Below are 12,611 nucleotides of genomic sequence, written 5' to 3'. Positions count from 1 at the left end.
TTGTGCAGCAGGAGTCCATTAAAATTAGAAACTCTGACAGGTTAAGAAGGGACAATCAGGTAGGCAAAACAGTCAGGTTTAGGAACTTCAAGTAACAATTACTTAAAAAAGCAGAACTATCAGCAAAAACAATCAGTTAGGGCATCTGTAGCAACCCCTGCAGTTCTTTTGCAAATTATCCAGTGGAGGTAGTACTGAGCGTACTAATATGTCCCGTAAGCTCTGCCCCCTTCGGTAACCAATGGTCGGCTGTTGATAATCTTTAAATGGCAAGGCAGGGTCTCTCCTGATCACCTCCCAGTTGTCCTTCAATGTTCTGGTGACTGTCTCAGCGCCAGGAAAGTATGTGGTGGTAAATGTGAGATGCTTGTTCCCTTTGTTTGTCGCAGATTCCTTGTACAGCACGTCATCTTGTGTCATCTGACTGACTTTCAGTAGTGTAGTCTCCAAGATGCTTTTCTTGTATCCTCTCTGTAGGAAGCGCTCAAACATCTCCTGCAATTGCACTTTACACAGTTCAGGGTTAGAGTTATTGCGGACTACTATCAGAAATTGGGAGTACGGGACCCCCCTTCTAGTACCACGGGGATGACAGCTGTTAGCATGAAGAATGGTATTTCGGTCAGTGGGTTTCCTAAATAAAGTGGTTTCTAAACGACCGCCATTCCTAGATTCTTAGGTCAAGAAAATCAACTGGTAGTTTGTCAGAAATGGCTTTAAATCTAAATCTAATCTAACTGGAGAGGGTAGTTTATTAAGACCATCAATCCACTCAGTCAGGCTTGCTTTGTCCCCCACCCAGATAAGGAACAGATCGTCTATATAGCGTCTGTCCATCACTATGGACAGAGATGAAATTTGGTTCTACAGACGCTATATAGACAATCTGTTCCTTATCTGGGTGGGGGGGCACAGCAAGCCTGACTGAGTGGATTGATGGTATATATATATATATATATATATATATATATATATATATATATATATATATATATATATATATATATATATATATATATATATATATATATATATATATATATATATATATATATATATATATATATATATATATATATATATATATATATATATATATATATATATATATATATATATATTATACTGGGTGACTTCAGTTGTCCCATTGATAACCCCTCCCAGTCCTGGCCATCATGTTTTCTCCATTTAACCACCTCCTTTGATCTCCAGCAGTGGACTTATACACCTACCCATAAGGATGGTCACTGCCTAGATCTGGTCTTCACAAAAAACTTAAAACTCTCTACATTTAACATTGATCCTTTTCCTCTCTCAGATCACCATCTTATCTCTTTTTCTATCTTGCACACTCCCCCCTCTGCTAACTCTCAACCAAAAATTCTGGTTCCCAACTGCTCTATCTGACTTTCTCAGTTCTAGCTTCTCCTCCATCACTACTTCCTCTGATCCTGATTCACCGGTAAATACCTACAACTCTGTTCTGCCTGCTGCTATCAATACTCATGCCCCTCTGCAGCCACAACGCAGTTTAGCCTGCAATTCCCATCCCTGGATGAACGACCAGACAAGATTTCTACGGTCCTGTACGCGAGTGACAGAGCGCATGTGGAGGAAATCCCATACAAAAGCTGACTTCCTCCACTATAAATTTCTCATGGCCTGCTTTGGTAATGCCCTATTCCAGGTTAAACAACAGCACTACAATACACTCATAAATAACAATAAATCCAACCCACGACGCTTGTTTTCGATATTCAACTTGCTACTTCATCTACGGCTAAAATAAAAAATCGCTGGTGCTAATCACACGTGGCGATTTTTTTTCCAAGGTTCCTTGTGAGGCAACTTTGGACGGCTTCGGAAAACGAACCGCCGCATGTGATTAGCGCCGGCGATTTTTCATTTTAGCCGGTGCAGAGTGAGGGAAGGCGTTTGGGGAGATTGGTCGCCACAAAGACGAGGCAATTAGTCGTCAGGCGACCAAATCTCCCCAAAATGTTTTGTGTGGTCTTGCCCTAACTGGTCTTCCTGACTCCCATCTCTCTCCCCTCCAATCAGTCTTAAACTCTGCTACCAGGATCCTTCTGCTCTCTCCTAAAAGGGAACCTGCTCAACCCCAACTAAAATCCTTAGCGTGGCTGCCTGTTAAGCAAAGGATAACATATAAAACCCTTCTACTAACATTCAAAGCCCTTCACTCCCCTGCTCCTCAGTACATTTCTTTTCTGGTCTCACTATAAGTTCCTGGTCGTCTTCTCCGCTCTTCTCATAGCCACCTTCTCTTCACACCAGCCACATCCACTGCCACCTCTCGTCTCAAACCCTTCTATCTCGCTGCTCCTTACCTCTGGAATTCCATCCCTAAATTCCTCCGTAAGGAATCCTCTCTTAATCTCTTCAAGAAAAAACTAAGACCCTACCTTCTGGGGCACTAGAACATTAGCCTAGTCCTGTCCCTACTGACTGCCTTACCTTGTGCACTTTTTCATCTCCAATTCGTATCTGTATGTTAGCATCCCATCCACTTAGACTGTAAGCTCTGTTGGGCAGGGACCTCCTTCCCACTATTTTTCTTACCACATAGCACTTAAACTCTTTGTCCTATGATTCTGTATATATTTATTATGTGATTTGTCTCCCCATATATACTTTTATATATTTTATACTTTTATGCTCTCTACAGCGCTGCAGCTTCTTAACAGCACCTTACAAATAAAGTTATACATACATACATACATACATACATACATACATACATACATACATACATACATATATTGTAAGGGATTAGGTAGCTGGGATCAGTTTTCTGCCGTTAAACAGCCCACAAAACAATCACAACTCATTAGAGTGTAGTCTCTTTTCTGCAGTTTATTTTCACTTGCAGCAAAAGAGACAAAATAAACCATTCAAAAAAAAATCCTTGTCACTTAATGGGTTTCTAACTAACACAGGGCAGTTCATAGGCAGCAGAAGATGGTTGAGGCGGGGGGGGGGGGGAAAGAAGCAGCTATGTGCACCGCTGCAATTTTTGTGGCCATGCCCCTTTTGGCCACCACCCACTTTTCCATGTGCTTCCACTGAATTTTCAGGAAAATCAAACCATAGCATGGGGGGGGGGCAAAATCTTGCACTGCAGGAAGAGGGGATATTAACAACATGTACAATTTTAACTGAGAGCTGTGAATGCTGCATGGGGAAAAAGGGGGAAAAAGATTCTGTAACCTAAAGTACATTACTTGCAAAAAAATGGAAACACTGCACTCCGGTTAAAAAGAAAAGGGTGGTTTATTGCAACAGGTCACTGACCTACATCATCTGACGCTTTCAGGAGCAACTCCCTTAATCATAGGCTATGATTAAGGAAGTTGCTCCCGAAACGCGTCGGGTTGCAATAAACCACCCTTTTTTTTTTTTAACCGGAGTGCCGCCTTTCCATTTTTTTGCAAGTCTGATTACAGTGTGAACACTGGTGGCTGAGCACCCGATAGAGCAGAATGGAGCTGCACTAATGTTATATTATAATGGGCTGTTGTACAAATGATCCAATCCCACTGCATCAACATAATAATTATATATTAACATACTAATTTAGTTTGAAAAAAGACAAGTCTGGCCTTTTGGCCTAAGTAAAACCTGTCTAACTTCTAGCTGATACAAAGGAAGGAGAACAACCCCTTCTAAAGCTTCTCCACTTTGCTTCAAAAAATGTCTTCCTGACTCTAAGATGCAATTGGACCACTTTCTGGATTAACTTTGTACTAAGATCTTTAACTCTGTATTTTCTGTATACCCCCGGCCCAGAAAACAAGATGGCACATTAGAAATTCCATGTATAAATACCCCAAGAAATCATAGCGGAATGGCTACTTCTAAATACCCCCAGAATTCATACCAGAATGGCAATTCCACGTATAAATACCCCCCCCAGAACCCATAGCAGGATGGTAAAGGGGCAATTATTCCATGTATAAATACTCACCAGAACCCATAGCAGAATGGCAAAGGGGAAATTATTCCATGTATAAATACCCCCCAGAACCCATAGCAGGATGGCAATGGGCCAATTCCACGAATAAATACCCCCCAGAACCCACTAAGTAATGCAAGTTTCAAAAGTAAATGTAGTAAACTGCACTGTATGCTGGCAAATGCACAGAGTTTGTCAGGTAAAATAGGAGACCTAGAATGAATTGCATGCTCTAAAAATTATGATATAATTGGTATCACTGAGACCTGGTGGGATGAAACATGACTGGACTGTGAATTTAAATGGTTACAGCTTTTTAGGAGGGAGAGAGGTATTAAAAAGGGTGGAGGAGTTTGTTTGTATGAAAAGCCTCATTTAAAGCCATGCACTAAAGAAATAACTATTGCTGGCACTAGTGGCACAGTAGAGATTTTGACTGGGCAAAAGGTTACAAAGAAAATTATCATTGGTGTATGCTATAAACCACCTTGTATAAGTGACTAGTATGAAGCCCAGCTACTCTTGCACATAGAAGCGGCTTCACAGCTGGTTCAAGTTGTTGCTATGGGTGACTTCAATTATCAAGACATTGACTGGGGTAATGGGGTTGCCAAGAAAAAGCTAGTAAGTTTCTAAATATGCTGAATTACAACTTTTCAAGAACCTACTAGGAATAACTCTTTTTTTTTGGACCTTATAAAATTAATAATACTGAACTCATCTCTAGCATTTGTGTGGGTGAGCATTTAGGGAATAGTGATCATAACATGGTCTCCTTTGAGATTCTGTTGCAGAAGCAATTCTATAAGGGAGTAACTAAAACACTAAATTTCAGACATGCAAATTTTGACAATATAAGGGCACCTCTTCAACATATTAAGTGGAAAATGCTTTTCACAGGGTTAAACACAGAACAAAAATGGGCATTAACTCAAGGGATGAAAACATAATTATGCCTCTTTATAAGTCCCTGGTGAGGCCTCACCTGGAGTATGCAGTGTAGTTTTGGCTCAAGTCCTTAAAGGAGAATTCAACCTGTAATAAAAAAAAACCCGCCCCTAATTTTTTACTCACCCCTCCGTGCAGATTCTGGCATCGGAGTTCACGGCAGCCATCTTCTTCTCTGGTAATCTTCGTGTCTTGACTGAGTTTTTGCACAGTTGGAGTAAGTTTGCGGTCCCGAACAACTGCGCATGTGCCAAAAGTCACGGAAATTTTCGAAAAAAATTACAGAAATTTTGGTTACTTTCGGCGCATGCGCAGTTGTTTGGGCCCGGAAATTTACTACAACTGCACATGTGCCGAAACTTCAGGAAAAGACAAGAAAAAAGATGGCTGCCATGAACTCCAAGGCCAGAATCTGCACGGAGGGTTGAGTAAAAAAAATTAGGGGCATTTGCCGGGAGGCAGATAGGCTGGGGAGGGGGTCTACCAAGGGTAGGGTGTGATTGTTGAATTATCATTTAAGAGGGATATAAATGAGCTGGAGAGAGTGCCGAGACGTAAGTAACTAAGTAAAACAGCAAATGGCTAGAAACGTAAAACCTGTGAAAAGCACCCATAGAAATGCATTAAAACTTGCAGGCCTGTAAAAAAACATAAAATGCAGGAAACATTAAATCCCTGTAGATAAATACATCTATTTTATCTAATTTTGAATTCTAAAGAGCCGTTTTTATGATTTTGGTTCTCTACATTACCACAATGAATTTTAAATTAAACAACTCAGATGCAGTTGAACTATTTAGTTGTTCTTAAATTGTTCCCCAGAAATAGACTTCTTTTTTACCGTTTTTCAGAAACTAAGTTTAAAGTTGAATATTCGTGTCTCTGGCTGAGTCTGGCAGATCAGTAATTCAGGTGCAGGCTCTAAACTGTTAAAAAATTTGCAACATTTAGTTGATAAATTTCTCAGCAGCATCTCTGGAGTATTAGTAACTATTGTATCAATTCTAACAGCTGCATGTAATGAAACTCAGGAATTCTGCTCAGCAGGGACAGAGATAAGAAATGTATCAATGTTTACATTCGCAACCCCCCCAGCTGCTTCAGAAGGTGAAAAATGACACTTCACACTTCAATATTAGAAAAATGGTCGCACATAGAAAATAGAAAAGAAAAAGTCTTTATTTCTGGTGATCTGTCTGAAAACAACTAGTTGTTTGAAGGCGAACCTCCCCTTTAATTCAGTAGGTTGAACAAAAAGATTGTGTTAAAAAAAGGCTTTAGTTCCTCACATTTTTATGCAATCACTTCATTTCAATGGCTCAAAAGTAATTAGACAAATGAAAAAATGTTAATTTCTAATACTTGGTTGAAAACCCTTTACTGTCAATGACAGCCTGCAGTCTTGAACTAATGAACATGCATCAGATTCTGGGGTTCCTCCTTTTTAATGCTCTGCCGGGCCTTTACTGCAGTGGCTTTCAGTTGTTGTTTGTTTGTGGGCCTTTCTGTCCGAAGTTTAGTTTTCAACAAGTGAAATGCATGCTCAATTGGGTTCAGATCAGGTGACTGACTTGGCCATTCAAGAATATTCCACTTCTTTGCTTTAATAAACTCCTGGGTTGCTTTGGCTGTATGTTTTGGGTCATTATGAAATCACCTCCCAATCAATTTGACAGCATTTAGCTGGATTTGAGCAGACCGTATGTCTCTGAACACCTCAGAATTCATTCGGCTGCTTTTGTCCTGTGTCACATCCGCTATAAACACTAGTGTCCCAGTGCCACTGGCAGCCATGCACGCCCAAGCCATCACACTGCCTCTGCCATGTTTTATAGAGATATGGTATGCTTTGGATCATGAGCTTTGCCACGCCTTCTGCATACTTTTTTTCTTGCCATCATTCTGGTAGAGGTTGATCTTGGTTTCATCTGTCCAAAGAATGTTTTTACAGAACTGTGCTGTTTTTTTTTTTTAAAAGTCCAATCTAGCCTTTTATTCTTGACTAGACATTAAGCCCGTTAAATTAACGGGCGCTAGAACATATGTAGTCAAACATTTATAAAAACAAAATTGTTCTAGTCTAGTTCTAGTCGCCAGAGACGGTCCGTGGGGCACATGTAGGGTTGCCACCTTTTCTGGAAAAAAATACTGGCCTTAACCCCGCCCAAAGCCCCACCCCCATCCTGCCCAAAGCTCCGCCCCCAATCCCACCCAAAGCCACACCCCCTGTGCCTAGCAAATTCTGTTTTTTTTTCTGTAGGTGCCAAAAGCGTTCTACCTTTTTGTCCGCCGGACAAAAAATGTCGGGACTCTCCACACGCGGTTCGAAAATCGTACGAATCCTCGATTCGTATGATCAGATCTTTGCGTCTATGGCCAGCTTAAGGATGGCTTATTCATTCATCAAAGGTTCTACATAGTAACATAGTGAGTTAGGTTGAAAAAAAGACACATGTCCATCAAGTTCAACCTTTTAACTTTTTTTAACCTGCCTAACTGCCAGTTGATCCAGATGAAGGCAAAAAGCCCTATCTGAAGCCTCTCCAATTCGCCTCAGAGGGGGAAAAAATGCCTTCATGACTCCAAAATGGCAATCGGACCAGTCCCTGGATCAACTTGTACCATAAGCTATCTTCCATAACCCTGTATTCCCTCAGTTACCAAAAAGCCATCCAACCCCTTCTTAAAGCTATCTAATGTACCTGCCAGTACAGCTGATTCAGGAAGAGAATTCGATATCTTCACAGCTCTCACTTTAAAAAACCCCTTCCGAATATTTAGGTAGAACCTATTTTCTTCTAAATGGAATGGTTGACCGTGGCAGCTGGAAAGACCGACTGGTAAATAAAGCATTAGAGAGATTATTATATGATCCCCTTATATATTTATACATAGTTATCGTATCACATTTAAATGCCTCTTCTCCGGTGTGAACATCTCCAATTTGACCAGTCTTTCTGCATAGCTAAGATTTCCATACCTTTTTCCAGCTTAGTTGTTCTCTGTACCCTCTCTAATACAGTATTGTCCGGTTTGAGTGATGGAGACCAAAACTGTATGGCATATTCTAGGTTCTCATGAACAAATCAAGCTCAGACTGCTTGGAAACCTTAATAAAAAAACCTTTAACCATTACTTTGCTCCAGTCAGTTCTGTGTCATTCTCAATATATTCTTCCATTTATGCTTGAAGTGAATGCTTCCGAAACAGTGGTTGGTGCTTACTCTCCCAAAGATCTTCTCTTTAAGTGGACCAATCACCCAGACACAAAAATCTGTATAATAGAAGTCCTTTTCAAATTAAACATGATATCCAATTTCTATTTTTTTATTAAAGCCAGGGCTGGAACTAGGGGTAGGAAGAGTAGGCATGTGCCTAGGGCGCAAAGCTTTGGGGGCGCCAGGCACTTACCTTCTCTGCCTCTGCTACCCCCTAGTCCGGTCCCCAGTCCCTGCTCTGTGGGGCATGTGGGGACTTTTTGAACATTCGTGCATGCATGCACGTTTTTTTCGCGCATGAGTGAATGTGTGCGCACCATTGCACTTGCGCACCATTGCACTTGCGCCGATACTACCAGCCAGGCTGCCCCGGCGCTGCTTCAACTGCATCTGAGTTGTTTCATTTAAAATTCATTGTGGTAATGTACAGAACCAAAATTAGAAAAAGTTGTCTCTGTCCAAAGACTTATGGGCCTTACTGTATGGGAACTTTTAACTTTAGCATTACCAAGTTTATTTGAATTTGTGAAAGTTTTCCCCGATCATATACATGGCAACAATGGAGTCTCTACCGATTACATGTATAAGAATGGTTTTAAGCATACAATAGTACGAGTGTTGGGTAGGGGTTCTCTATAATATTAAAGGGGATAGGGTATCCTTGTGTGCCTCCCCCCCTTTTTTTTAAATTGAAAACAAGTTTGTATATATTAAAGGGGACATTTCATATAACCTTCATATTCAGATATATTGCACATCCTTCCTCAAAACATGTAATGATGCAGAAAGAAAAACGTTTTGAAAGCATTTTACCTCCTAGAACTGTCATTATATCAGAGCTGCAGAGAGAACCTCTCAGGTCAGAAGCTAGGCTGAAATGAAGAGTGGGAGTGTCTGTTCATTCTCTCACAGGAAGTGGTCACAGCACTGACAGGCTGAACTCCTGAGCTTTAGCAGCCAAACCCCTCCCCTCCCACCCTCTGTCCTGTGTTTCCAGCCTGCACATAACTGTCTTATGCTGCTGCCTGATCATTCACTTATAACAGCATCCCTGAAATGCTCAACATTAATCAATATATGTGAAGGTTAATACAAACTGCAATAGTAATATAATAGTATTTTCTTTTATTTAAAGTACAACAGTATTGTCCTGTGTTCCACAGCAAATAGGCATCAGTCACACATGTCCCGGGACATAATCTATAGTCCATAATATATTGTTATACACTGTGCAACTCCCTGCCTCTATTACATTATAAAACTTATACAAACAGTGTCCATTAGTATTCACTGTTATGATATTGCAGAACAGCAGCTGTAGCTTTGTTTTCCTTCATATTCATATATGATCAGGTGCAGGGAGTTGCAAGGGAGTAAATGCAGCTGTTCTGGAACAATTTATGACCAGGTGCAGGGAGTTGCAAGGGGAAATGCAGCTATTCTGGAACAATTTATGACCAGGTGCAGGGAGTTGCAAGGGGAAATGCAGCTATTCTGGAACAATTTATGATCAGGTGCAGGGAGTTGCAAGGGGAAATGCAGCTATTCTGGAACAATTTATGATCAGGTGCAGGGAGTTGCAAGGGGAAATGCAGCTGTTTAGGAACAATTTATGACCAGGTGCAGGGAGTTGCAAGGTAAAATGCAGCTGTTTAGGAACAATCTATTACCAGGTGCAGGGAGTTGCAAGGTAAAATGCAGCTGTTTAGGAACAATTTATGACCAGGTGCAGGGAGTTGCAAGGTTAAATGCAGCTGTTTTGGAACAATCTATGACCAGGTGCAGGGAGTTGCAAGGGGAATGCAGCTGTTCTGGAACAATTTATGACCAGGTGCAGGGAGTTGGAAGGTAAAATGCAGCTGTTCTGGAACAATTTATGACCAGGTGCATGGAGTTGCAAGGTAAAATGCAGCTCTTGTGGAGCAGTTTATGATCAGGTGCAGGGTGTTATAAGAGGAAATACAGCTGTTGTGGAGCAGTTTATGATCAGGTGCAGGGTGTTATAAGAGGAAATACAGCTGTTGTGGAACAGTTTATGATCAGGTGCAGGGAGTTGCAAGGGAAATGCAGCTGTTGTGTAACAATTTATGATCAGGTGCAGGGAGTTGCAAGGGGAAATGCAGCTGTTGTGTATCAATTTATAGGGAGGTGCATGGAGTTGCAAGGGGAAGTGCAGCTGTTATGGAACAATTTATAGGGAGGTGCAGGGAGTTGCAAGGGGAAATGAAGATGTTATGGAACAATTTATAGGGAGGTGCAGGGAGTTGCAAGGGGAAGTGCAGCTGTTATGGAACAATTTATAGGGAGGTGCAGGGAGTTGCAAGGGAATAAATGCAGCTGATGGAATTGTATAACATATAATAACAGATGCAGGGAGTTACAAAGGAAACCCCAAAAAGACGTTGATTGCTGGTTGTATACAACATAATACTGGGTAGAAAATGACTATGGTACTTACACTAACTGCTCATACTGCTCATTGCCCCCAGAAAAGAATAAAATACTTTTAGCAGCAGATTATGTATTATTTATACAGAAATTTGCTTTTCTTTCTTTTCCACAATTATTGCAGGGCAAGAGAAAGGAACAAGCAGTGAAGGGAGGGGGAGGAAAACAAACAGGGCAGAGATGGGGTTACATAAATAGGACAGAGGGAGAGAAAGGAGCAGGGAAGGGAAAACCAGCAGCAAGGGTTAACAGAAGTCTGCAGGGAAGGACTGAGAGAGACATCACAGACACGCCCACTCCTCCCTCATTGGCTGTTGCTCTATAGCTTATACAGAAACAGCGGTCGGCTGCAGTTCAGATACTGAAGAGTCTGAGACAGGAAGTTTCAAAGGGGGAGGGCTGAGAACAGTTTTCAAGCTAATACAGGCGTTTTTTGATGCAAAAGGTATTGAAATAAAAACACTCTTCTATTTTACATTATTTGAAATGGTTTAAAGCATTGTGAAAATGTATGCTATATGTCCCCTTTAAATATTTTTTGTAACAATTTGAGAGTTTTCCATACTTTTATTTTGCTATTTTGTTATGCAGTGGGCCACATCTGTTAAATTAATGTCATGTTTTCACATTGTCACCATTTTATTTTAGTGTTTTATTTTTTTTCCCATCCTTTTGTAGAATGTCCCAGAGGTGAAAAAGTATGGCCCCTTCCATCCTTATGTGAATGCCAAGGTGTGTACGCTCCCTTATGTGTTTTTGCTTGCCTCCTGTGGATGATAACACTTCTTCTAGACTCTGCAGTACTACTAATTATACTCAATACTTTATACAGGTATGGGATTAGTTTTCCCGAAAGCCTTTATCCAGAAATTACAGAAAGGCCATCTCCCATATACTCCATTTTATCGATATATTCCTTTTTCTCTGTAATAATAAAACGGTACCTTGTACTTGATCCAAACTAAGATATAATTCATCTTTATTGGAATGATTTTCTAGTAGACATAAGGTGTAGGAAGATCCAAATTACAGAAAGATCCATTATACAGAATACCCCAGGACCCGAGCACTCTGGATAACAGGTCCCATACCTGTACTTGGATTTGTGTGCTGTCATTCCTGTTCAAAACTAATAACATCTCCAACTAAGTATTTTGTGATTGCTTGAAGCATATTGTTTTTGTGAATATATTTCCTATATACCATGCCATCCATAAGTTATTCAAATTGTTTTGTTCAGGCCACCATTTAAGGTACAAAGTTGCCCTGGGGTCAGTCCCTCTCTTTAGCTATAGGGGGGTGCCACAAAATTGCAGTTTTGCAGAAAAGACTTTGCCAAATGTCAATCTGTATCTGAATTGTCATATATAAATATGAAAGACTAAAACCAATTTACATCATGAGGAAGACAACAGTTGTCTTCAGATTTTCAGTATTTTAACATCACTTTAGTGTTTTTTTTTTATTCTGGCCCGGCTTAAGACTAAAGCTTCAACCGAATCTTAACCCTGGGAAAAAGGCAGGGATTTGGCCATATCCCGAACATTATTATTTCCATTCTTGCATACCTCTAAATTAGAAAACTCTGCTTGTCTGGGTTTCTTTCTACAGTCAAATAACATAACCAGGTTATTTGGTTCCTGATAAAACTGACCATAGTGTGTCATGGAGGATTTTTTATCAATATTTATTCTGTACTATTTCATTACAAAGAAAACAGACATTTGTTCCATGTTTCTGCAACAAAGTTAGAAATCCTACCTAGACCTCACAAACGTTAACAAGCCCCACACTAGAGAAATGGTGGAACAAAGGGTCATGTATACAACACTAGAAAAACAGCAAAAGCTGGTTCAGACATAGGGTCATGTATACAACACTAGAAAAACAGCAAAAGCTGGTTCAGACATTAACTACACACACAAACAAAAAGATAGCAAAACCAGAAAAGGAAACAAGGCACTAATGAGAGTTTATACTTTACCATTTTTGATGTTTTGTTGGACTATGTCAGAACATTTTTT

The 12,611-nt window shown here is 40.3% G+C and overlaps 1 protein-coding gene across 7 annotated transcripts in view; it reads left to right on the top strand.

Annotated features, from left to right (window-relative positions):
* anks1a.S (ankyrin repeat and sterile alpha motif domain containing 1A S homeolog) overlaps positions 1-12,611 on the top strand; it is a 184,458-nt gene that overhangs the window by 15,469 nt on the left and 156,378 nt on the right. For 5 of the 7 annotated variants that reach the window (XM_018248197.2, XM_018248200.2, XM_018248196.2 and 2 more), the window contains 1 exon segment: positions 11,266-11,319. The exons of the other annotated variants lie outside the window; for them this stretch is intronic. In XM_018248197.2, coding sequence (XP_018103686.1) covers positions 11,266-11,319 — 54 coding nt within the window. 7 annotated transcript variants of the gene reach the window in all.

Source organism: Xenopus laevis, chromosome 2S (genome assembly GCF_017654675.1).
Source record: "Xenopus laevis strain J_2021 chromosome 2S, Xenopus_laevis_v10.1, whole genome shotgun sequence".
Lineage (NCBI taxonomy): Eukaryota > Metazoa > Chordata > Amphibia > Anura > Pipidae > Xenopus > Xenopus laevis.
This window is presented reverse-complemented; position numbering and strand designations above follow the sequence as displayed.